The 25,680-nt window shown below is 42.0% G+C and overlaps 1 protein-coding gene across 1 annotated transcript in view; it reads left to right on the top strand.

The window, feature by feature from the left end:
• Positions 1-5,554: 5,554 nt before the first annotated feature.
• Positions 5,555-25,680, top strand: part of Chrna9 (cholinergic receptor nicotinic alpha 9 subunit) — a 54,585-nt gene continuing 34,459 nt past the window's right edge. The window contains exon 1 of the mRNA XM_048364121.1: positions 5,555-5,635. Within this exon, the coding sequence (XP_048220078.1) occupies positions 5,555-5,635 (81 nt within the window). The remainder of the gene's footprint in view (positions 5,636-25,680) is intronic.

The raw sequence follows: 25,680 nt of genomic DNA, 5'->3' as shown, positions 1-25,680 counted from the left end.
GGAAACAAACCTTTACCAGATACTGAATCTGCTGGTACCTTGGTGATAGATGTTCCAGTCTCAAGAACAATGAGGAATGTATTTCAACTATATATAAATAATTCAGTATAATACAAATTTTGTTTTGAATTCAGGATCTTAAGTTTGGTGGGGAGGTGCTCTATCACTTTAGCCCTCCCCTAGCCCTCTATTATCTTATCATGGCAGTCAGCGTTCATTAAGACAGTGCTTCTCAAGTGAGTTAGATAACAAGGGGAAAAGTCCAACAAAGGAAGTCATCCAATAATTTCTTTTTTTTATTTACCTTGCTACTCTACACATTGTAGTCAAAATGAACTATTTTATCTCCTTCTGTTAGTGTAGAAATGTGTGTGTATGTGTTCGTGTATGTGTGTGTGTGTGTGTTCTAATACCTAGCTGAAACATTTTTTTCTGCTTCCCTATTGTTGGGTAAACTTACCTTTTGGAGTGGGAAAGGATGTTAAGGATTTAGCCCAACTCCATCACTTCAGAGATGGAGAAACACACTCTCCCTATTCCCCAGGCCATCAGCTCTTCTTAGACAACACTTAAACTACCTTGATGACTGGGTGTCTTGTCTTTCCCACAAATTCTCAGGCCTTCCAGCTTTTACCCTGGAGCTTGAGACTTGAAGCCTTTTAACTTCAACCTTCAATGATGGATGCTTAAATGTTTACCCTTTGCTTAAAATGTTGAGTGTGTTGGCAGGTGATGTATATTTTTAAAATACATAGTCTGGACCTAGAATTTGTTTATATAGACTGGCTTGGGTTAGCCTCATACTTTGATCTTCCTCCTTTGGCCTCCCCTGGGTAGGCAGGCATATAGTACCATGCACAGCACAAGATGCGTACTTTGCTAGCTTTCTGCCTCTATCCTTGATCCTCCCAACTTCCATTTCACTTGTAGCTGGGATTACAGGCACACACTTGGCTAACCCTCTACCTCAGATTCTACAACTGAAGCATGCTGATCATAGAAAAGATGAGGAAGGGCAGTGACATAAAAAAATCACAATACAGGGGCTGGGAACGTGGCTCAGCGGTAGAGCGCTTGCCTAGCATGCACGAGGCCCTGGGTTTGATTCCCCAGCACCACATACACAGAAAAAGCCGGAAGTGGCGCTGTGGCTCAAGTGGCAGAGGGCTAGCCTTGAGCAAAGAGAAGCCAGGGACAGTGCTCAGGCCCTGAGTTCAAGGCCCAGGACTGGCAAAAAAAAAAAAGAAAGAAAAGAAAAAATCACAATACAAATCATTGTAAGAGCCACTGTTACACTACTTTTGGTCTCTATCCTTCCAAGCTTGTTCTCATCGACATATGTGTGTATCTTCCCAGAAATAGAATCGTATGCTGCAATCCAATTTGCAATCTGTTTTCCACTCCCCACTTATTACACTGTGAACAGCTTTCTGTGTCAGCATGCTAATGACTACACACACTCCCACACTGTTGTGTGTAATAGCAGTGTGGAATCTAGCCCAGCTTTCCCAAGGAATACACCATCACCATGGTAAATTCCATCTATGAGCTTCTACTGAACTCTGTAGTGAGAAGTGGGTCCTGAATGAGTTTGTGCATATGTGTAGATATGGATATATTATTCATGCATATGTAGGTATGTATGGCCTTGCTTAGAGTCATTATAATGGCTGCAGGTATCCAGGGATATGAACTTTACATAACTTAACTTATTTGCTTCCTGTAAATGTCTGAGGTAAATACCCTTATCAACCCTATTTTACAGACGAGGAAACTTGCTCATGCACTTAGCATGGGACAGAGTCAAGATCAGATCCAGACAATACAGCCTGTCTGGCTTCTATTACTTTCAGTAATAGACAACCTACACTCTTACATAGAGGGGGAGAACATGGAGGGAACATCCCAGACCTGCAAGCAAACTAAGTTTGACAGATGTGAAGTCCAGTGATATCTTGAACTTGTCACGTGGGAAGTTCATTTGAAGACCAGGAGTCCTGGGCTGGGACCAGCCGCTCAATCTTGTCTGTTATTAACAAGCTGGTGTAGCAGAGCTGTGCACCCTGTCCTGTATTTTCTGTTCCTTCTTGTCTTCAGCCCCTGGCCATTTCTTTCCACTTTCTCTGTCTTTCCTTGAGGTTGAGATCCATGTGCATATCAGATTCAGCTGAGCAAACAGGCGTCTTTCCTGTAGATACCTCTCAGAACAGACCATCTTACCAGACTTCCGCCCAGGAAGGGATGGGGTGGGGGGAGAAGGGGGACAGGGGGAAGAAAACCTCCCTCCTGCCACAACACAGAGCCTCTGATTGTGCTCTGCTTTGATGTAAATGTCTCTGATTCTCCCTGGTTCTGTTCTGAAGTTTGGGGGTGGGGTAGGGTAGGGAGGAATAAAACAGGTGTCTTGAGCATAGAGCTCCAGGATGACTATAAGAAGCTGGGGGGAAGGAATGCATCTTAGGTAGGGCCAGTGTTTGCTTTGATGGGGGTGGGGCTTTGTGTATTGGGGCCTAAAGATCCCTTTCCCTGACCAGAGCCCTTTCTTAGAAATGGAACTTTGCAAAGGAGATACTTCTTAGGAGAGGAACACAAAGGCACAATGTCTGTGTGCGTTTGATCATACAAAATAATATTCACCAAAATGAATGTCAGGAAATGGAAACAAGTGTTTTTCTTTATTGCTGGGTTGTTTTGTTTTTTGGTTCTGTTTGTTCATTTCTCTGACTTTGGGAGGGGCACAGAAATGGAGGGACAAAGAGTGAACAAATGCAGGGGCGGCACTCTCGAAACACTATATTGAAAATGAACTATATGAATTTGTGGGTGGGAATGGTGGGAAAAATCCTGGAGAAGGAGAGGGAGGGGGTAACATTGTTCAAAAACAAATACACTCATTACCTGACTTATATAACTGTAACCCCTCTGTCCATCACCTTTACAATAACAATATAAATTTTTTTTGGAAAAGTAACAGAACTTTACATGTGACAAAGAAGTCTACCCTTTCCAGCGGCTCTGTGAATACCTGATTAAACTGGTATAATGACAGATCTCTTTATCTTAAAAAAAAATTCCAATCATTGTAGATCAACACATGAAAAACCACTGAAGAAGCTATCATATGTTTCCAGTCATATGTAGAAACTCAACCTAAAAGATGTACGTAGACATGAACATATGTACATAATGCCTATATAGACAATATGTGTATATATACTATATAATACCTACACACACACACACACACACACACACACAATCAGGTTCTACTGATTCTAACTATTGGAACTATTTAGAAGCATGAGGTAAAAGGGAAAAGAAAAAAGATAAAGAGTGAAGTTTTGAAATACATCGCAACTATGTTTGAAGGTGGCCTAAGGAATCTCAACGAGTGTGGTTGGTCAATAAGGGTTGGGGGCAGAAAAAAAGCAATAGAAGGTTATTCTGAGCAAAATTCAATATGTGCACATTTGAAATATCATGGTAAAAGACCTTGGTACAATGAAAACACACTAATATATGTGTGTATGTTGTATATATACACACTATGTATGTATATATACATATGAATAACAGAAAAGCAAATCTCCTTTGTACAAATAACAAGGGATGAAAAGAGACAAGGAATAATTGGAAAAAATAAAAGAAAACCCATGAATATATAGAAGGCAAGTTGCTTATCAGAAATTATTAAATTCAGTAGACATTGCCCAACAGCTACAAACCATTCTGAATGCATTCTCCCACCCCACCCACCATCTGTGGACCCCAGTCCTGGGCTGCAGACTTAGCGCTGACTAAGCAGCTCCATTCCCTGTTTTGACAAGCTTGTTCAGTCACTGAATAGACATTTATTATGTGCCTGTTATGAACCAGGCATGGGGATGATCCCTATTTTCTCTGACGAGTGCTTGCTGAGACATTATGATAGTAAATTGTTAGTACATACTTAAATTGCAATCCTCATGTAACTTATTAACTGAATATATTTGCTACAACAGTATTGCAAAGAACATTTGTCTCAGCCTTAGTCTTGGACAGAGCCTTCTTTGTGTGTAATGTCATTTAATAGTGTCTTCTGGGAAGAAAACCAGTGCTCCCGAAAATGCCAAAGTCTTTTTCTGACAGCCAGAAAGAGGGTTAAGTCTTGTGCTGGGAAACCATAACCCCATAGACTAGCAGACCACAGTCTACTTGACCTTTGGCCACACATCCTTTTCTTTTTTTTTTTTTTTTTTTTTTTTTGCCTGGGCCTTGGACTCAGGGCCTGAGCACTGTCCCTGGCTTCTTTTTGCTCAAGGCTAGCACTCTGCCACTTGAGTCACAGCGCCACTTCTGGCCATTTTCTGTATATGTGGTGCTGGGGAATCGAACCAGGGCTTCATGTATACGAGGCAAGTGCTCTTGCCACTAGGCTATATCCCCAGCCCCACACATCCTTTTCTTTCAACTCATCTGGTCTAACAATGACTAGCTGGCCATTTCCTTTCTATTATTAAATGTCTCACAAAGTTGGAATCTTTGAAGTGGATTCTCACAAGTCCTTGAAGGACAACTGCAGAACCACCATGCCATACAATGGAACTGAAAAAGAGGCAGGAACCAAGATTGGTAGTGCATTCCTGTAATCCCAGCACTAGGGAGGCCAAGGCAGGGTGATCTCAAATTCAAGACCAGTCTGAGCTACAAAGCAAGATCTTGTCTCAAAATAAAAACAAAGTAAAAACTATACAAGTAACAAAACCAACCAATGAAGAAGAAGAGAAGGAGGAGGAAGAGGAGGAGGAGGAGGAGGGGGAGGAGGAGGAGGAGGAGGAGGAAGGGGAGGAGGAGGAGGAGGAAGAACACAACTTGTCTTTTAATCCGTATTACATAATTTAGGAATTCTTCTCGACTCACAATCCTTTATCCAGCTAGTGCAGAAGTGGCCAACTCCGGGCCTGGGGATATAGCCTAGTGGCAAGAGCGCTTGCCTCGTATACATGAAGCCCTGGGTTCAATTCCCCAGCACCACATATACACAAAATGGCCAGAAGTGGCGCTGTGGCTCAAGTGGCAGAGTGCTAGCCTTGAGCAAAAAAAAAAAACAAAAAAAAAAAAAAAACAAAACAAGCCAGGGACAGTGCTCAGGCCCTGAGTCCAAGGCCCAGGACTGGCAAAAAAAAAAAAAAACAGAAGTGGCCGACTCCATTGGCCCTTCATAGCCGGGGGGCTCCTGTGCCATATAAACTTGTGTTAAGTAACTGTGGGTTTAGCTCTAGGGCTCTGGTGGGGCCTGAGGATGGAGGTGGAGGTCTGCACCCTTGTATCTCTTTCTCGTAGAGTGCAGGAGTTGCAGGGTGCTGCTTTGAGTTATGAAAGCCCTGGGGAGCACAAAGCCCCACTGTGGGGCCCAGGGAAGGGGCTCAGGGGCCCTAGGGTGAGGGGGGGACTTCCTGGTGTGGCAGTCTAGACAGGTCACTGTAGGGTTGGCTCTGACATTTGCTTGCTCTCGGGGGCCTGGGGCTCATTTGGGAAGGAAGGATTTGGCTGCAGCCCAGGAGCTATAGGTGTGATGGAGGAAGCCGGCCACGTTTGCCGCCCCCCAGAGGAGAAGGCAGAGCCGGCCTGTGTGTTGACTGAGTGGCCTACTCAGGTAGGTATCTACGCTGTCCTTCCAGCTTGAGGTTTGGGCAGAGGGAGGCTGCTATGTCCTGTGTGCACACTTGTCACTCAGGCGGAAAGTAGAGAGGTCAGAGGCTCAGAGAGGAGAGGCAGATGCGGTGTGTGTGTGTGTGTGTGTGTGTGTGTGTGTGTGTGTGTGTGTGTGTCCCACAGTGTGTTGTGGAGACACAATTTCCCTGCTTGGGGGTGGAGGGAGGAGGCAGGAGAAGAGAAAGAACAGATGTGGAGCCCCCTGGCCTGCAGGCACCTTCCTGAGAATAACAAAATGGCACCTGTGCTGGATGCACAGGGTCTCATGTGGATGCACAGAGCTTGCTAAGTCCAATGCAGGCTGGGTTTGATTCTCCACAGTGCCTACAATGTTACTCAGTGAATACACTACATGGCTGCAACCAGTCATGTGGATGGGGAAGACCGGTCCCCAATATGTGGAAGACAAGGCCCTCAAGGAGTCAAGATGAGAAAAGAAGTCAAACATGCCCTTGCTTGCAATCATGTCAGATGGGTGTAAAGGCACCGACTATTCTAGAAAGCCTTACTCTTAGGCAATCATTCTTGCTCATTGAGTGTAATCTTTACTTTCTCTACTGAGAAACCTGTGTCATGTAGCTCATCTGGCCCTCTCCTCTGCTTCCAAATGTGGATGGTGATAATGCCCTTGTTATTTCCTAAATTGCTCCCCCACCCCAGGAAGACGCTTCCTGAACTTCAGAGGGAAATTTCTACCTCTAATTTTTCTCTTAGTAATATTCTTTCCCTCATACAAGAAAATGCTAATGCCTAATTCTGCTAACAAAGAAAAAAGAAAAGAAAAAGAAAGGAAAATGGCAGCTCTTCTGGAAAGAAGAAAAAGGAGAAACGATAAGATAAACACACAAGAGTACAGAACACTTTTTCTAGCTGAATTTTTTTCTGCTTTAATTTTTTCTTTTTTCATGAAGAGAATATCTAAAGCTTTCACCAGATTCTCAAGGGAGTTCATGACCCCAGCAATTTTTTTGAACCATTTCTATTGAAACATTTATGAAATCCCCTAAGAAAAGGGCACAGAAAGTTCAGGGAGGTCTTATTAAATTTGTTTTATCCCACTTCCTGAGTGTAGCATGTTATATCATTTCTTTTAAAAGCACAAACATGACCATTGTTGCTTATTTTTGTGCCTCAGTCAGATGCTCCCTAGAATCATATTCTTTTATTGCCAATTAGCAGGTGCTCCATTCTTCAGCCTGCCACCCTCCAAATTACCCTTTTCGTGTCACCAAAGTTGTAATCCTAAAGCTGTCTTTCATCTTGTCTTCACCAAGCGGCTCCCTCATTAGGAGTGAACTTCGCTCTCCCCATCTGTCTGACGCACATTGCTCTAGTCCCCCTACCACCCGGGTCAGTGTACTGCCCATTACATGGGCATCATGGCCATCTGCCCACAGGCTGTTGCTCATCATCTCCTTATCTCTTTTTGGTTCTCCAGATCTTTCCTGTTATTTAAGACCAGCTCTTTTCAACAGAGTACCCTGTGTCTGTGCCCAGGAAACCCCATTTTCCTCATTGCAATCCCAGCGCTGTGTGCTCTAATTGTCTGCTATGGCTATCTCTCCCACTGGTGTGTGTTTTCTGAGGACTAGGGCCGAGTCTTGTTTCCTGGTATCTGCTTGGTGTGACCAATCGTGCCTAGAATCTACCACAGTGAGGATTATGGGAGGTGTGTGTGTGTGTGAATCTACCACAGTGAGGATTATGGGAGGGGTGTGTGTGTGTGTGTGTGTGTGTGTGTGTGTGTGTGTGTGTGTGTGTTGAACATTTACAACTATTTAGGAAAATATATTCCTGTACTGAACACATTCAGACTTCTTTCTTATTATTCTCTGAACAATACACCATAACAACCACTTATATAGCACTTATAATGCATTCTGTCTGGTGATGAGATAATGCAGAGTATATGGAGGAGGTGATGAGCACAGGCTCTGCGTAGACCCTATGGCATTTTATAAAAGGGACCTGAGCAGCCCCAGATTCTGATATTCATAGGCTGCAGTCCAACCCCACAGACACCAAGGATAACAGTTGGGCTTGGTTTGTAGTAAATAAGCAAAGTTTCTGTGACAGCTTGCAGTACAACTTGATCCTGCATGTCCCCACAATTCCATCCCATTTATTGTTCTACCAGGGGTGATGGTCAACATTACTGAAAGTTCTTTTGTTGTTATTGTTATTGTTATCGTTGGCCATGAGGCTTGAACACAGGGCCTGGGCATTGTGCCTGGCCTATTTTACTCTAACCACTTTGAGCCACAGCACCACTGCTGGTTTTCTGGTGGTTAACTGGAGATAAGAGTCTCATGGACTTTCTTTTCTTTTCTTTTCTCCATTTATTTTATTGTCAAAGTGAAGTACAAAAGGGTTACAGTTTCATATGTTAGGCAGTGAGTGCATTTCTTGTTCCATTTGTTACCTCCTCCCTCATTTTTACCCCGCCTCCCCTTCCCCTTTCCCACTCCCTTCATGAGTTTTTCAGTTGGTTTACACCAAATGGTTTTTAAGTATCACTTTTGGAGCCGTTTGTCTTTTTATCTTTTGTCTCTCAATTTTGGTATTCCCCTTCCCTAGTTCTAATACAGTTCTATATACAGTACCTAGGGTACTCAGTTGAGATACAGTGATAGTAGGGTACAACCACAGGAGGGGAATATGAGAGAAACAAAAAAAAGGTACGGTTTCACATGGCATGTTGAAAATAATTACAACAATGATATAACACTTGTTTCCATAACTTGGAGTTCATTTCACTTAGCATCATTTTATGAGTTCATAAGGGCATAGCTATTGGGCTCTTGTGATCTTCTGCTGTGACTAGCCTAAACATGTACTAATTATTCCCTATGAGGGAAACCATAGAGTTCATGTTTCCTTGGGTCTGGCTCACTTCACTTAGTATAATCTTTTCCAAGTCCTTCCATTTCCTTACAAATGGGGCAATGTCATTCTTTCTGATAGAGGCATAACATTCCATTGTGCATATGTTCCACATTTTTCTGATCCATTTGTCTACTGAGGGGCATCTGGGTTGGTTCTATATTTTAGCTATGACAAATTGTGCTGCAATAAACATTGTTGTGATGGTGGCTTTAGTGTGGTCTTGCTTATAATATTTTGGGTAGATGCCCAAAAGTGGGGCTGCTGGGTCATAGGGGAGCTCTGTGTTTAGCCTTCTGAGGAACCTCCATACTGCTTTCCAGAGTGGATAAACAAGTTTACATTCCCACCAATAATGTAGTAGGGTTCCCTTTTGGCCACATCCCCTCCAGCATTTGTTATTGTTAGTTTTCCTGATAATGGACATTCTTACTGGGGTGAAGTGGAATCTCAATGTTGTTTTGACTTACATTTCTTTTATGAGCTGGCTTTGAACTTCAATCCCCAGATCTCAGCCTCCTGAGTAGTTAGGATTACAGGCGTGTGCCACTGACACCTGCCATGAAAGTTCTTATAAAGTACAAATGCTAAGAGCTTCATCCTAGCTCCAGAAAGCTAAGGCCCTAAATTTGTTTCCATGAAGTTCCCAGGTGAGTGAGCTGGCAACCCTGAGTGCTCTTTATATCTTCACTTTTCAAGTCTCTGAAAAGTTGGGAGGGTTTTTGTCAGTGCGAATTATAATTATTAATATTAACTTACATTAAAACTGTACCCGATGTATTATAAAATATTTATGTATTATCTCACTTACAGTAACCATAAACCTATCAAGTGTTAACATAAATAACACATTTTTTAAAATAACTATACTGAGGCTAGGAATATGGCCTAGTGGAAGAGTGCATGAAGCCCTGGGTTCGATTCCTCAGTATCACATATGTAGAAAAATCAAGAAGTGTGGGGCTGGGAATACGGCCTAGAGGTAGAGTGCTTGCCTCATATACATGAAGCCCTGGGTTCAATTCCTCAGCACCACATATATAGAAAAATCCAGAAGTATGTTCAACATCCCTGGCAGTAAAGGAAATGCAAATTAAAACAACCCTGAGATACCACCTCACTCCAGTTAGAATGGCCTATACTCTGAACTCAGGCAACAACAAATGCTGGAGGGGGTGCGGGGAAAGAGGAACCCTCCTCCATTGTTGGTGGGAGTGCAAATCAGTACAACCACTTTAGAGAATAGTATGGAGGTTTCTCAAAAAGCTCAACATAGACCTACCCTATGACCCAGCCATACCACTCCTAGGCATCTATCCTGAACAACAGGTCCCAAGATATCAAAAAGACATCTGCACTTCCATGTTTATCACTGCACAATTCACAATAGCCAAAATATGGAAACAACCCAGATGCCCCTCCACAGATGAGTGGATCCAAAAAATATGGTACCTATACACAATGGAATACTACATAGCGATTAGGAATGGTGAAATATTGGCATTCGCAGGGAAATGGTCAGAACTTGAACAAATAATGTTGAGTGAAACAAGCCTAGAACACAGAAAACAAAGGGGCATGATCTCCCTGATATATGACTGTTAAGGTGGGAGGAAGGGGAGACAGTAGAGATCAGGTCTATGAAACCAAAAACTTCTTGTCAAATGGTATTTCCCACAGGTTTGGGTCAGTGACCCTACACTATGTAACTAAAACCAAACAACTACTCAACATATAAAGATCAAAAATTGACCTCTCAGTGGATCACAATTGCTCAAAAGCTATGTATGTATGTTCATATAAGACTATTGTCGACATATTGTCTATTGTCGACATTACATTTAAAGCCCAAGGCTATTGTATATGTTCTTGGTACATTGTATATTGTATATATGTCTACTGACCTAGGGAAGGGAAAGAAAAACAGGATGTAAGATATCACAAGTAATGTACACACTGCCCTACTATGTAACTGTACCCTTTTTGCACAACACCTTGTCAAAAAAAACTTTTCTTTAATTAATAAATAAATTACAAAAAAAAAAAAAGAGAAAAATCCAGAAGTGGCACTGTCACTCAAATGGTACAGTGCTTAGCCTTGAACAAAAAGAAGCCAGGGACAGTGCTCAGGCCCTGAGTTCAAGCCCCAGGACTGGCAAAAAAAAAATCAAGAAGTGGTATTGTGGTTCAAGTGGTAGAGTGCTGGCCTTGAGCAAAAAGAAGCCAGGGACAGTGCTTAGGCCCTGAGTACAAGCCCTGGGGCTGGCAAAAACAAAACCAAAAATTATACTATCCTTACACAAAAAAATTGTTCTTAAAAGAGTGCAGTATGGGGCTGGGGATATGGCCTAGTGGCAAGAGTGCCTGCTTCATATACATGAGGCCCTGGGTTCGATTCCCCAGCACCACATATACAGAAAATGGCCAGAAGTGGCTCTGTGGCTCAAGTGGCAGAGTGCTAGCCTTGAGCAAAAAGAAGCCAGGGACAGTGCTCAGGCCCTGAGTCCAAGCCCCAGGACTGGCCAAAAAAAAAAGAAAGAAAGAAAAAAAACAACAACAACAAAAGAGTGCAGTATGGAGTTGGAGGAGTGTCTCTATTGGTAGAGCGCTAGCCAGCAGGCAAAAGCCACAGTACTGAGTTTGCGTTCCAGTCTCATACTGAAAGAAAAGAAAAGAAAAAAGAAAAGAACAGCACAATTGTTTATTTTTTTTGCCAGTAGCTTTAATGCCTAACTTAATAGATAATAGCTACATTTCATATATGCTTCTGCATTCAGCCTGCTGTGATTTACAACTTGTTGTGGTAAGTGAAATGTCTAGAGAAAATTGAGATCACACAAATGTGCAGTGAGAACAAAGAGAAGGATAATTCTTAGATAATTGTAGACATTTCTTTTTAACACTCTAAAATCTGACATTTTTAAGGGTTACTTGCAATGTTAAGCAACAAAAATAAACTACTTGAGCTGTGTACACTGTGCAGGAGGAAAGTAACAGAAATGAAGAAGGCCTTAGTACTTTAATGAGTATAGTGTGTGTGTGTGTGTGTGTGTGTGTGTGTGTGTGTGTGTGTTTGCTGGTCCTAGATCTTACACTCAGGGCCTGGATGTTGTCCCTGAGCTTTTTTTTTTTGCTTAAGGCTAGCATTCTACCATTTGAGCCACAGTCCCACTTGTGGCTTTTTTCGGAAGTTTGTTGGAGATAAGTCTTTTGGACTATCCTGCCTGGGCTGACTTCAAACCACAATCCTCAGATCTCAGCTTTCTGAGGAGCTAGGATTACAGCTGTGTGTCCCCCGAAAGAGTCCTGGAGAGACTAGGGATTAACTTTGATTGATAGAAAGGATGGGAAACAATTCTTCAAGTGGGAAAGAACTTAATGTAGATTTGTTGAACATTTGCCAGAGTAATGGTAGGGATGACATATAGATTTAGCTAGTGTCAAAATCTGGGACTTAAACCCTGGCAGTAGAGCTCTGGAATGTATGTAGTAAAGGACTATGCTACTCTGGTAAACCTGACTCAAATCTTAATGACTTCTCACAAGGATGTGTTCTCCTCCTACCCCCTCGCTTTAAAGAAAAACACAAGGCTGAGAGGGGTTAAAGCAGCTCAAACTGAAGTATCTCTAGGGGTCGGGTGGGTATAGGTGATAGGAAAATGGAGGAGAAAGGAAAAAGGCCGGATTCAATCTTCAACAGGCTAGGACTGTTCATTGAGGCACACTGAGGGGCATAACCTTCCCGTGGGAGTGGAGGTTGTGTAAGGAGGCCGCTTTGGGGTCTGGCTTATTTGGGTCTTAACAAGGAAACAAAGGAGTGAAAATCAAGCTGCTAGGTTCGGGTGCCTTTGGTTAAGTACGGAGTGGAATGTCCTACCTGGGGGGACTAGGACTTTCAGCCAGGCCTAGGTTGGAGTGACTGCAGGCGGTCAAGCATGTGATCAAGCATATTCCTGTGCATCTGGTATTTTGCTTGACTTGAGGAAATAAGATGAGGGTCAATCTGACCTAGGGATTTAAGGCAAGGGTCAATCCTTCATATCCCATCTTCAGATACATAAAAAGATTGGGCCAAGAGGGGAGAGGTAAGGCCTTCAATAGGAATCACTGTTAGAAGACTTTCCTCTCCTCCCAATTTTCTAAGACTTCATATAGTTCTCTCGATACATTTTGGCATCTAAGTTTTGATAGTGATTGGTATTATAGAATTTAAATTTATTCTTAACCAATGATGTGGAAAGTAAAACTCAAGAATGATAATAACTCAGCTACTATGACAGAAAGAAAAAGAGTGGCACGAACAATGGGTGTGGCAAAATGGTCCTCAAGGACCATTCAGGTATATCAGCTAGCTATTGATAGGTAACAAATATTCCTGAAACTGTAGCTTAAAACAAGTAGCACTTATGCCAGGCATTTGTGGCTCACACCCATAATCCTAGCTACTCAGGAGGCTGAGATCTGAGGATCATGAATTGAAGCCAGTCTGGGTAAGAAAGTCCATGAAACTCTTCTCTCTATTTAACCAGCCCAAAGCAAAAGCTGGACTGTGGCTCAAGTGGTAGTGCCTTAAGCAAAAAAAAACCAAAAACACAAAGGGGCAGCACCTAGGCCCTCACTTTAAGCCCCAGTACCAATGAAGAAATAAACAAACTGATTATTACTAACAATCTGTGGATCAGGTAGATGGCTCTAGTGTTGAATGGATTTATTCATGTACTTAGTAGACAACAGCTACATTAGCTTTGAGTTGGCTTTGCTGGTTTTGGCTCCGTTCCTAAATATGTCTTGACTGGGACAACAGTGACTCCTTGTTTGCAATGGCCTTTCGCCTCCTAGCAGGGAAGCTCAGCCTTGTTCATTCATTATCTTAGGAGAGTTCCAAGAAGGAGAATGAAAGTAAACAAGCCCTCATAGGTTCAAACCTAGCACTGGCACATTGTCATTTCTGTCAGATTCTATTGACCAAGGAAGGCCAGAAGGCAAACCTGGAAATCAAGAGGGGGAAAACAAATACCAACTCCTCATAGGAAGAATTGTAGAGCGACATTACAAAATGTGTTGGTGAAGGGAGGGGTGAAGAATTGAGGCCATTAGGGTTTTAATCTATTATGTCCAGTCTTTCAAGTTTTCAGAAGACAGAAACCCAGATTTCTATTTGAGATCTTTAGAGTTGTAAATGTCATCTAATTTACAAGCTTTTTAAATTTATTTATTTATTTATTTATTTTTGCCAGTCCTGGGCCTTGAACTCAGGGCCTGAGCACTGTCCCTGGCTTCCTTTTGCTCAAGGCTAGCACTCTGCCACTTGAGCCACCGCACCACTTCTGGCCATTTTCTATACATGTGGTGCCAAGGAATCAAACCTAGAGCTTCATGTATGCAAGGCAAGCACTCTTGCCACTAGGCCATATTCCCAGCTCATTTACAAGCTTTTTAAATGAATGTCTATTTTTGTTTTTATTATAATTCCATTAGCACTATAAAACACTAGAGTGAGAAAGCACAAAAGAATAATTAAAAATAAAACATATCTTTACTCCTACCTCCCAGAAAAGTGTTTCATTTTAAATTTTTCTTTGTGTAAATTAATTGTACAAAGGGTTGCAATATAATATTTCCATATAGTCATATATTTTACTTTGATTAAATTCATCTCAACTATATTTTCTTGTCCTTCTTCTCCCTTTTTGGGGAGTACTGGGGATTGAACTCAGAGCCGCACAAAAATATTTGGTAGGCAGATACTCTGTCTCTTAAGCCATACCTTCAGCTCCTTTGTGCACTGGTTATTTTCAAAGTAGGGTCTTGCTTTATAATAGGGCTAACCTGGGCTGCAAAACTTCTATTTTCCCTGTGTGGCAGAAACTAACAGCATGCACCCAGCCACTCGTTGAGATGGAATTTTATGTCTAGGTTGGCTTCAAGCCATGATTTCCCTAATCTCCACCTCCCAGATAGCTAGCTAGTATCACAGTCTTGAGCCACTGTGCCTAGCGCCTCCTCACTTGCAAAACAGTGCCTAGGTTGGGGTCAGTGACTCATACTTGCAATCATACCTGCTCTGGAGGCTGAGATCTGAGAATCATGGTTTGAAGCCAGTCATGAAACTTTGTGAGACTCATTTCCAATTAACCAATAAAAAGCTGGAGGTGGAGGTGGCTCAAGTGGTAGAGCAACAGCTTTGAGCAAAAAAGCTAAAGGATAGTTTCCAGGCCCTGAATTCAAGCCTGGCACAAATCAAAGTGAAACAACAGCAAAAACAAAACAAAACAAAACAAAAAACCCAAAACAGTATTTAAACGGTACCAGTGGCTCACACCTGTAATCCTAACTAGACTCAGGAGGCTGAGATCTGAAGATCATAGTTCAAAACCAGCCTGGGGCAGGAAAGCCTGTGAGACTCTTAATCTCCGATTAACCACCAGAAAACCAGAAGTGGCCCTGTGGCTCAAAGTAGTAGAACACTAGACTTGAACAAAAAACCTCAGGGACAGCGCCCAGGCCCAAGTTCAAGCCCCACAACCAAATGGCAATAGCAACAAAAAAATGCTTAGCATGTTTCATTATACTATTTTCATATATATGTATAACATTCTGTTGTTATATTCACTCTCCATCCTTCTCTTTATTCCACCTCATGCTGATCCCCCTAACAAAATGTTTCTCTTTTACTACTACTACTACTATTTTAGGTGTGGATTCTGCATATTAGTGAGAACATGTGATATCTCCCTTGGTTTATCTTGTTCAGCATGGTGGTCTCTAGATTCATTCATTTTCTGCCAACAATATAATTTCATTCTTCTTTATGCCTGAAGAATTCTCTATAGTGTACATATACCACATTTTCTATCCACTCGTTGAACATCTAGACTGATCTTAACAGAATAAACCTCATGATAAATGTGTTAACCTCATTGTCAGGTCAATTTCTTTGAAAAACAAACACCAAGACTGATTGTTTAGATTGGCTGTTGTAAACAGTGCTGCTATAAACATGGCTGTCAGCTGTCTCTATTTCATGCTGACTTACATTCCTCAGATATATATCTTAGACTGTTACAGTGAAATCATATTATTATATCATATTATATTATATATTAATTATATATGCAATTTTTAGTTTTTTTGAGGAACCTCCATATCGATTTCCATAGTAGCTACACTAATTTATTATTCTAGCAAGGGTTTCTTGATGATGACCATTCTGACTGAGGTGAGAGAATTTCAATGTTGTTTTGATTTGCATTTTCTTACGGCTAAGGATGTTGAACTTCTTCATGTCTATGTCTACATTTCAAGTGTTTTCTCTGTGATTTTGTGTAGTGCTTTCTAAGTCTGAGGTCTTTATGCAAAGATTTGTTGTTGGTGGTGGTCATGGGGCTTGAGGCCAAGGTCTGGGCGCTGTCCTTGAGCTTTTTTTTTGTTCAAGGCTAGTGCTCTACTACTTTGAGCCATAGAGCCACTTCCAGTTTTCTGGTGGCAGCTAACTGGTGATAAGAGTATCACAGGCTTTCTTAAGATGGCTTAAAATCTCAATCCTTAGATCTCAGCCTGCTGAGTAGCTATGATTACAGGGTGAGCCACTGGTGCCGGCTTATACTAACATTTTTTTTACCTGTTCTATGCAGGGTAATTTTTGTACAAGGTAAGAGATATGAGTATAGTTTGCAAATAATTCATTTGAGAATTTTTGTGTATATAGTTACTGAGAAAATTGGTCTTTAAATTTCTTTTGTTGTATTCTTATCCAGTTTGGGTATCAGGGTAAGATGGACCTTAGAGAATGAGGTTAGTAGCATTATTTCTCTTTCTATTTTATGCTTCAGTTTGAGTCACATTAAAGTTAGTTTTCCCCTAACGGTCTGGTGAGATGTGGCAATGAATCCATCTGGTCCTGAGTGTCTCTTTATTGGGAGACTATTACTACTACAATCTTATTTGTAATTATCCATCTGTTTAAATGGTTAATGTCTTCTTGGGTCAATTTAGATACATCGTTTGCATGTAGAAATTTGTTTCTTCTGAATTCTCCAGTTTATTAGAATATAACTTTTTAAATTTAATTTTTAATTGTTACTATAAAGGTAATGTGCAAAGGGGTTACAGTTACATAAATCATGTACATTTTATTTTGGACAATGTTACCCCTTCCCTTGCGCGCTCCTACTTTTTCCCTTCCATCCCCACCCACAAGTTGTATAGTTCATTTTCAACATAGTGCCTACTAAGTACCACTGCTGTATTTGTTCACCCTTAGTCCCTACATTTCTGTGTAGAATATAACTTTTTTTTTGGTCAGTCCTGGGCCTTGGACTCAGGGCCTGAGCACTGTCCCTGGCTTCTTCCCGCTCAAGGCTAGCACTCCGCCACTTGAGCCACAGCGCCGCTTCTGGCCGTTTTCTGTATATGTGGTGCTGGGGAATCGAACCTAGGGCCTCGTGTGTCCGAGGCAGGCACTCTTGCCACTAGGCTATATCCCCAGCCCAGAATATAACTTTTTAAAATAATCCCCACTGTGCTTCTGAATTTCATTGGTATTATGACATCGTGTTTTTCATATCTAATTTTATTAATTTGGGTTTTCTCCCTCTTTCTTTTGGTTAGTTAAGAGGTTTCATTTTGATGTATCCATACATAGATACAATGTACTTTGATCAAATTCACCCCCTGTATAACTCTTTCTTACCCCCTCTTTAAAAATAATTTTACTTTATTTATTTGTTAATTTAATTTTATTGTCAAGGTGATGTACAGAGGGGCTACAGTTATATACATAAGGTAGGGAGCACAGTTCTTGTCATACATATTACTCCCTCATTTTTAAAAAAAATATTTTTTATATTTATTTTTATATTATTTTACAATTTTCATGCATGTGTATGAGGTACTTCAGTCATGTTTATTCCTTCCTCTCTGCACTTTCATTCCCTTGCTACTGAAGAACCAACATATTTTTTCATTGATTCTTTGTTTCTTTTATTAGTTTCCATCTTATTTCTTCCTGTCCTTTGTTACTTCTTTCTAACTACTTTTTGAGATTTGGCTTATTCTTGTCCTTCTAAGAGCCTGAAGGTTATTTCAAATTTCTTGAGGTTAAGACTTGCTTTATGTCCTAAAATATGATCTGTTTGGGGGAAGTTCCATGGGCTGCTGAGAATGTGTGTTCTTCAGCTTCTGAGTGTAATGTTCTGTAGTTGTCAGCTAAATCAATTTGATCCACAGAGTTTAATTCTGAAGTGTCTATATTGATTTTGGGGGGGTCTGGATGACATATCTCTTAATGAAAGTAGGATATTGGCTCACATAGTGTTATTCATTTGGGGTTTATCTGTGCTTTTTATGTCCTATTGTGTTTATTGTATTAAATTTGGCGTGTTGATGTTCCATGTGTATGTTTACAGTTATATATCCTCTTGATGGCTTGTCTTTTTGGATTAATTTCTAAGTATGCTTTGTTAGTAAAGCTACTCATTTGCTTTCAGGTTCCAATTCCTTGGAAAATCTTTTTATTTCACTTTAAGCCTGAGTTTGTCTAAAGTAGTGAGCCAGAGAGGTGTGTTTCTTCTAGACAATAAATGATTCACTCTTTTTTGTCTTTGTGTTGGTCCTAGAGTTTGAACTTAGGGACTGGATGTTGTCTATGAGCTTTTTGCTCAAGGTTAGTACCCTACCAATTGAGCCACAGCTCTATACTCAATGTTTTGGTGGTTCATTGGAGAATCTCATGAACTTTCTTGCCCAAGCTGGCTCTTGAGTGTCTAGGATTAGATGCAAGCCAGCAGTGCCCAGTCAATCTATGTCTTTTGAGTGGAGAATTGAGACCATTAATATTCACAATTATTTAAATATATACAGTAATTCCTGTCTTTTTTTGTTTTTGTGATGTTTGACTGTTTCTGAATACTCATTTGCTAGCCTATTTATCAAGTGAGATTTATAGTTTCCTGTATCTTTTTGGTTGTGTTCATCTTCTCTTTCTGTGCCTTAGGAAGATTCATTGCGGGGGGTGGGAGGGAGATTCTTTTCTACTCTTGTTGGTTAATTATCTTAAAAGCTTCCTGTGTTCAGCTGAGCAAAGAGACTGAGACAAGATATTCCCTTCAGGCCAGGTACCACTTGCTCATGCTTATAATCCTAGCTACTCAGGAAGCTGAGATCTGAGGATCATAGTTCAAATCCAGCCCAGGCAAGAAAGTCCCTTATACACTTATCTCCAGTTAGCCACCAAAAAGCTAGACATGGAGCTCTGGCTCAGGTTCAAGATCCTGCACACACACACACACACACACACACACACACACACACACACACACACACACACACTCTCTCTCCTTTCCTACATCCAGGATGTTCCTGACTCTGGAGAGAAAAGAATACCAAGAAAGGGAAATGCGTGTCTCGATCATGTGATGACTCATGGCTAAAGAGGATCAGGTTATAGGTTGTAAGTAAGAAGCTAAGCAAGAAAACTCAATGAGTGGTCCTCTCGTTTCTTCTTTTCTAGCATTAATATTTTTTATTACCTATTGGTATATAAACACATGAACACAGCGAAGGCTGACTGTCAGTGTGTTTAGCCATCTTAACATGACACGCAAGTAAGCTCGGCTATCCTTCTCTTTGCTTTCTCTTCCTCCTGAGGTAAGACAAGTAGAAATTTAATCAAATGAAAGGAATCTTATTTCCTTAGCAGTTTGGCAAGATAAGTTTGAGAGAAAAGCCACATCAAAAAGAATACCCTTAGCTACCATTTGGGTGTCTTCAATGAAAATGACTCAAAGTCTTTACCTTCTGTGAGAAACCTGAGTAAGCACAGGGCATTTCACATTTTCCATCCACAATGGGTTTGGTGACCATCTTATAGAACATGTACAAGAGACCCATGACATAACATTTCCACATTACCTCCTGTTGACAAATCAGTTCTGGGCCTCAAGTAAACTTTGATCTAATTGTCATAAAAAAGATGTAGGACCATTCAATAACCAGTGGACCATGTCTTACCAAACGAAAGCCATGGAACTAGATGATCAAAACTTAAACCCCTGAGTGATCTCAGACAAGTTGTTAACTTTTCCAAATATAAGTTTGATCATAATTTTTAGCCAGGCACTGGTGGCTCATGTCTGTGGCTAGCTATACAGAAGGCTGAGATCCAAGGATTGTGGTTCAAAACCAGTCCAAGAAGAAAAGTCCCTGTCAGACTCTTATCTCCAATTAACCACTCAAAAACCAGAAGCAGCGCTGTGGCTCAAGTGGTAAACGACACTAGCCCTGAGTACAAAGAGGCTCAGGGACAGTGCCCGGGCCCTGAGTTCAAGCCCCAGGAATGGCCATAAAAAATCATAGTTCATATTGGGTGAGATAATGATAAATACTGACCTGAGAATGTAATTACAAGGCTTAAATGAGGTATAATGCATATAATATACTTAGCATCTAGCTGGGCCAAAGGGAGACACTAAGAAAGTTCGCTTCTATTATTTCTTGACTGTCTTCAGTTTTGCAGGTGACAGTGAGATAGAAGGGGGTGGGAAAATGCATCAGTCAGTCTAAAATAAATTGTCCAAAGTGCACAGAAAACACTTGACCCCTAAGCATTGAACTGTTCCCATGGAGGGATGTCTGTGGGAACTGGGAATGAGGCACAGAGCACTGATGACTTTTGCCATCCCTGAGGTACAGCTGGAGGCCAAGCTTTATTTTCTTACACATCTGGATGAAAATGGAAAGAACTTGTGCTCCAAATATGTGCAGCTGGGCTGGGAATATGGCCTAGTGGTAAAGTGCTCGCCTCGTATACATGAAGGCCTGGGTTTGCTTCCTCATATAGTAAAAAGCCAGAAGTGGCGCTGTGGCTCAAGAGGTAGAGTGCTAGCCTTGAGCAAAAAGAAGCAAGGGACAGTGCTCAGGCCCTGAGTCCACGCGCCAGGACTGGTAACAAAAACAAAACAAACAAACAAAAATATGTGAGGCCAAGGAAGGAGATGATGAGACCTGGAGGGGGAGGCTCCAAGATCAACTGAGAGAGTGGGTGAAATGGCAAGAAAACAAAAAGAGTGAAAGAAAATAGAAAATGGTTTCCTGAGCTTCCCCTCTTCCCATTCTGCAGCTTTGTCACACCTCCTTGAAGCTGAGAAGGAGAAGCTGTCAGGATGGCGAGGAGCTGATTTAGGATAGTGCATACAGCCAAAGTCGGATCCTTCCAAATCGTAGCCCTTGTTTCCTTCAGGAGAGAACCTCCCTGTGGAAAAGAACAGGGCTAAGAGTGGGCAGGGGTAATCGTTGGGCATCTGTGCTCATAGGAGTCCCCAGTGGGCTGGCAGAAAGCCTGTGGGGGCTGGGCTGCGTTTAGTACCTTCGGGTGCTGTGGGGGCTGGAGCCAGCCACTTAGAACATAATACCTCCCTTCCTTTGGTTGATTGAGGCTGATGTTCACAATTGGACTCTTTAGTGGAAGCCATTCTCTGGGAATCGGTTGCCATGGTTTTATGACAGTTTTAACAGTGAGGCTAAGTGACTTCCCTCAGGCCATGCAGCTTTTAACTGCTGATTCAGAATCTTAATTTCTCCTCCTTGGAGACCCTGCTCTATACTGAATCAAAAAAGAAAAAGAAAGAACAGAAGAGAAAGGCATGTCCTAGGGGTAGTTGAGGAGGTGGGTGGATTTGATTTGAAATAATTTATGCTTTGTCCATAGACAATAGGCAAGAGTGAAGGGCTTAGAGTAATGGGGTGTTGGTTGTGCACACCTGCAAAATCCCAGCCTTCAGGAGGAAGAAGACAGAAGGAGTCAGAGTGGAAGGCTGGACTGGTGGTAGGGAGAAGTCAGAATACAGGTACACAGACTCTCAACTCTGTGCTCTTAGCTATTGCCTCCCTGCCTGCTTGGGTTCATCAACCAGCTTTGGTTCAAGTGGCTGTTAGAGTTATTTCATCTCTCTATGATCTCAGATTGAAATTTGTCACTCCTCTACCCCATATATTGTGCAAAGGCCAGAGTCAAAAGGGCTAAAGATGTAGCTCAAGTGACAAGAGTTTTTGTCTAACAAATGCAAACCCCTTAGTTCAAACTCTACATTACCAAAATAAAATAAAACAAAAATATATCTTAGGCTTAGTATTTTTTTCTTTAGAAAAATATCCAAAGAAACTCATTTCCAGTTCTTATTACAATTAAACTAAATAAAAATCATGACTATAAGTCACAAAAATATTTAATAAATGCCTAACAACAATAAATCACTGCCCTAAGAGTTCCTAAGAATCAATAGAAATGTAAAGCTCGTGGTAATTCACAGTAACATGTAAGCAGAGCTTTGTGAAGTATATTGTAGTGTTTAGTGACTTACTGTTGTATATTACTCTGAATGTGGAACCAGAACAGTCACCACTTTGTTGCCTGTGCCCAGAAAGCACTTCTCCCTTTTGGTCTCTTGTGAGATTAGTCAGATAACAATTAAAGCAGGAGTTATCTCGAAACTTCACTAAGTAACGTCTCACCAGTTGCTGAGAACCAGGGCACCTATACTTGAACTCTTCATGGTTGATTGGGCTTCCTTCTCCTATGGCAGTCAGGATTGAAGAACAAGCAGCCCACTCAAATACCTTTTATAATGTAGTTTTGGAAGTCACATGGTTTCATAAGTCCCACCTACATCAAGGGTCAGGGAATTTTAGCTTTTACCTCTTCGTAGGAGCAGGGTTAAAAAAAAACTTGCTGTAAAATCATCTTGTGCAGAATGTTTGCAAACTTCCTGTTTCTCCTCAAAGAATGGACATTGCTACGTTCAGTGCTCACAGGAGCCTCCTCTGAAATGTTGGAGAGACAAATAGGTGTGTAGCACACTGACTTGGTCTCCAAGGTGTATTGCCTTTCTTTACAAACAGCTCTATGATGCCATCTACCTCCTGGATATTGTCACTGTCATCAGACATTCTTGATTCTGCGGGCATTTTGTGAGGCCTGTCATGGTTCCCGGTACACAGCTCAGCAGGGAAAAGCTGCTGAAGGAAGATGAGTTTTCCTTGGTCTTGAACTTCCTGTTCCCAGAGGAGCTGCAGAGGGGAGATTGAGGTGAAGTAGATGTTTTGTGTAGGTCAATAGTAAGCAGCGGCTGGACACTCCCACAGGCAAGTGCTTACCATTATTAAGCTCCTCCTGAATACCAGATACCATGCAATGTGTATTCCTCCTATGACCACATCTAACTTCTCTTCTTACCAGTGTATGATAGACACTATCATCCTCCTTACTACAAATAGGATAATGTGGACAATGTGTCACAGTGATCAAGTGGCTTGCCCAAGGTCACCTCTCTGGCCACAGATAGAAACTGATTCTGAACTCAGGTTATGTCTGAATGCAAAGGCGCTGTGGTGCTCCGAGTTTAAAGATGGAGGTCAGACCTGGGCTTCACTTTGCCTCGTGATCCTTGCCAGTTCCTGGTTGACTCCTGGCCAAGGGCAGAGCTTTCTCTGTCTGTCTGTCTGTCCATCTCTTTCTCTCTCTCTCTCACACACACACCAATTTATAGGAAGTCTAGCACAAAACCAGATAAGCCATGTAAGGAGTTTAGCACTTGACAAGTGTTAGTTATTCGTCCTCTTCTCCTCCCCAGTCTGTGGAGGGTGATGATGTACTTGAAGGGATCCTCAGTCGGAAACCCAGGGGCCTGAGGAAGTATAAGATTCCAACCTGCTAGAGAGCCTCTGTCAGACCTGGGCTCTCTACAACTCACTACAGGTTCCCATCTGCCAAAGAGAGTGCAAGACCCAGACTTGGGACAGTGAACGAGCCTGAAACACTTCTCTGTGGCTTCCAGAACTTTCTCCAATTCCACATTCAGCGAAATTTGCCAGCCACTTCACAAATCCAGTACAAATGACCCAGTGGGCACCGGCTAGGGCACTCAGAGCCAGGGAGGGGGCGGGTGAGGGCCGCCTTCCACATTCTCGCTGGCTCCCCAGCCCTGTCCTGCACACTGTCTGTCTTCTGGCTGCTCTGGTCTTTTCTGATTGAAACCTGGACCGCCAACTGTGACTTCTTGCCCTGTGCTTCCACTGACGCCACATTGTGGAGCCTGTTTGGACAGAGCCCAGGCCCGTGACCTGGGCTGCTCCATCAGCACTGGGTCCTGCACTGAAAGGCAATCAGGTCCGCCATTTGTCCTGTGCTGGGGTGTGCGCGGCTGGACCTCCTCCCAGGCTGATTTGTGAATGTGCTGAACCCCTCTGCCCCAGCAGCCTAACCACAGAGCCCTGTTTTAGTTCTCCTCCGGATACACCTGCTTAAAAGACAGGGTTCACTCCGGCTGCAGGCCTTGGTGGGTTTTTCTTGTAAAAAGATTGCATCTTCCAGATAAACCCGGGTACTGTGTGCACTGAGAACCTGCCGAGGCAGGGAAACTGGCGAAATGGATTTGCTTGTATTTTCTTTTAGGTGCAGGATGATTGTACCTAGTTCTTTATTCTTGTTCAAGTGAGTATTCTCCACTTTCACCTCCATCCTATTTCCTAAAGAATATCATCCAAGCTGGGTGCTGTTGGCTCATAATAATCCTAGCTACTCAAGAAGCTGAGATCTGAGGATTATAGTTCAAAGCCAGCCTGGGCAGGAAAGTCTGTGAGAATCCCATCTCCAATTAACCACTGGCACATTGACTTATACACTGAGGATGCTGGCCCTTTTGCCATGGAGTCATCCTTTGTGGTCAAGGGAAAAAAAAAGACTGAAACTAATTCATCTTTATTATCTAACACTTGTGAATCTCTCTTTTCTTTATTAGAAGACAAGAAAGGAGGTCTCAGTGGCAGAGCAGGGCTATCTACAGGGCCTGTGTTTGACCCTCCTACCCTGTCCCCCCAGCACCATAAACAAATAATCAAATGAGATCAGGCCTCAAATTTAGAGTCTCTTGTTAAATATAGTTGTCTAGGTAAATATTACAATATGGCCAGCTGTACCCGTATATAATCCCAACACTCAAGAGGCTAAGATGGGAGTTTAGTCATTTTGAGGTCAGCTGGGGCCACATAGTTCCAGGCCAGGCTGGGCTATGATACTGAAATCCTCTCTCAACCTTCCCTCACAAAACCATCAGATATATGGTAAATATTATCCAAAGTTTGACAATATTGTTTCATTGTTATTCTAATTATTTTTAGGATTATCTGTAAGTTATGATACAAGAGAGAAGTTTGCCATTTACTTTAGAGATAAGCATGTTTCCTTTAAAAATATACAGCTAGGTGCTGGTGACTCACATCTGTAATCCTAGCTACTCAGGAAGCTGAGATCTGAGGATCACAGTTCAAAGCCAGCCCAGGCAAGAAAGTCTATGAGACTCTTTTTTTTAATTTTTTTTTTCTTTTTTGCCAGTGCTGGGTCTTGGACTCAGGGCCTGAGCACTGTCCCTGGCTTCTTTTTGTTCAAGGCTAGCACTCTACCACTTGAGCCACAGTGCCACTTCTGGCCATTTTCTATATATGTGGTGCTGGGGAATCAAACCCAGGGCTTCATGGATACAAGATAAGCACTCTTGCCACTAGGCCATATCCCCAGCCCACTCTATGAGACTCTTATCTTCAATAAACTACTCAGAAGAAGCCAGAAGTGGTGTTCTGGCTCAAGAGGTAGAGCACTAGCTTTGAGCACAAAGAGGCTCAAGGACAGCACCCAGCACCCAGGCCCTAAGTTCAAGCTCCAGGACCAGAAATAAAGATACTCAAATTTCAAAATTCAGCTAAAGAAAAAATATGAAGTTGATTGTATGAGTACTGTTCTGTTCATAAATGATAGAAGTAACAAAGATCATATGCAGTGGTATTTGAATATAGTAGACACTGGCAAGGAAGACACAGGCATGTAGTATATGAACTGGGCTTCAGAGCTGGACACACTTGGTTTTAAACATTGTCTCCATCTCTGGGAAGGTGTTCTGAGTAAGTTAGCTAACCTACTTCCATATGAACAAAATTGTAAGTGTATTTTGTATTTGGTCAGGGTGAGAAGTTCTGGAGCCCAAACCTATGATTGGGGAAACACTTGTTTTCTGTTTAGTCACTCACTGGGAGCAGCTCCTTTGGCCCTTGGGT

Source organism: Perognathus longimembris, chromosome 16 (assembly GCF_023159225.1).
Source record: "Perognathus longimembris pacificus isolate PPM17 chromosome 16, ASM2315922v1, whole genome shotgun sequence".
Taxonomy (NCBI): domain Eukaryota; kingdom Metazoa; phylum Chordata; class Mammalia; order Rodentia; family Heteromyidae; genus Perognathus; species Perognathus longimembris.
This window is presented reverse-complemented; position numbering and strand designations above follow the sequence as displayed.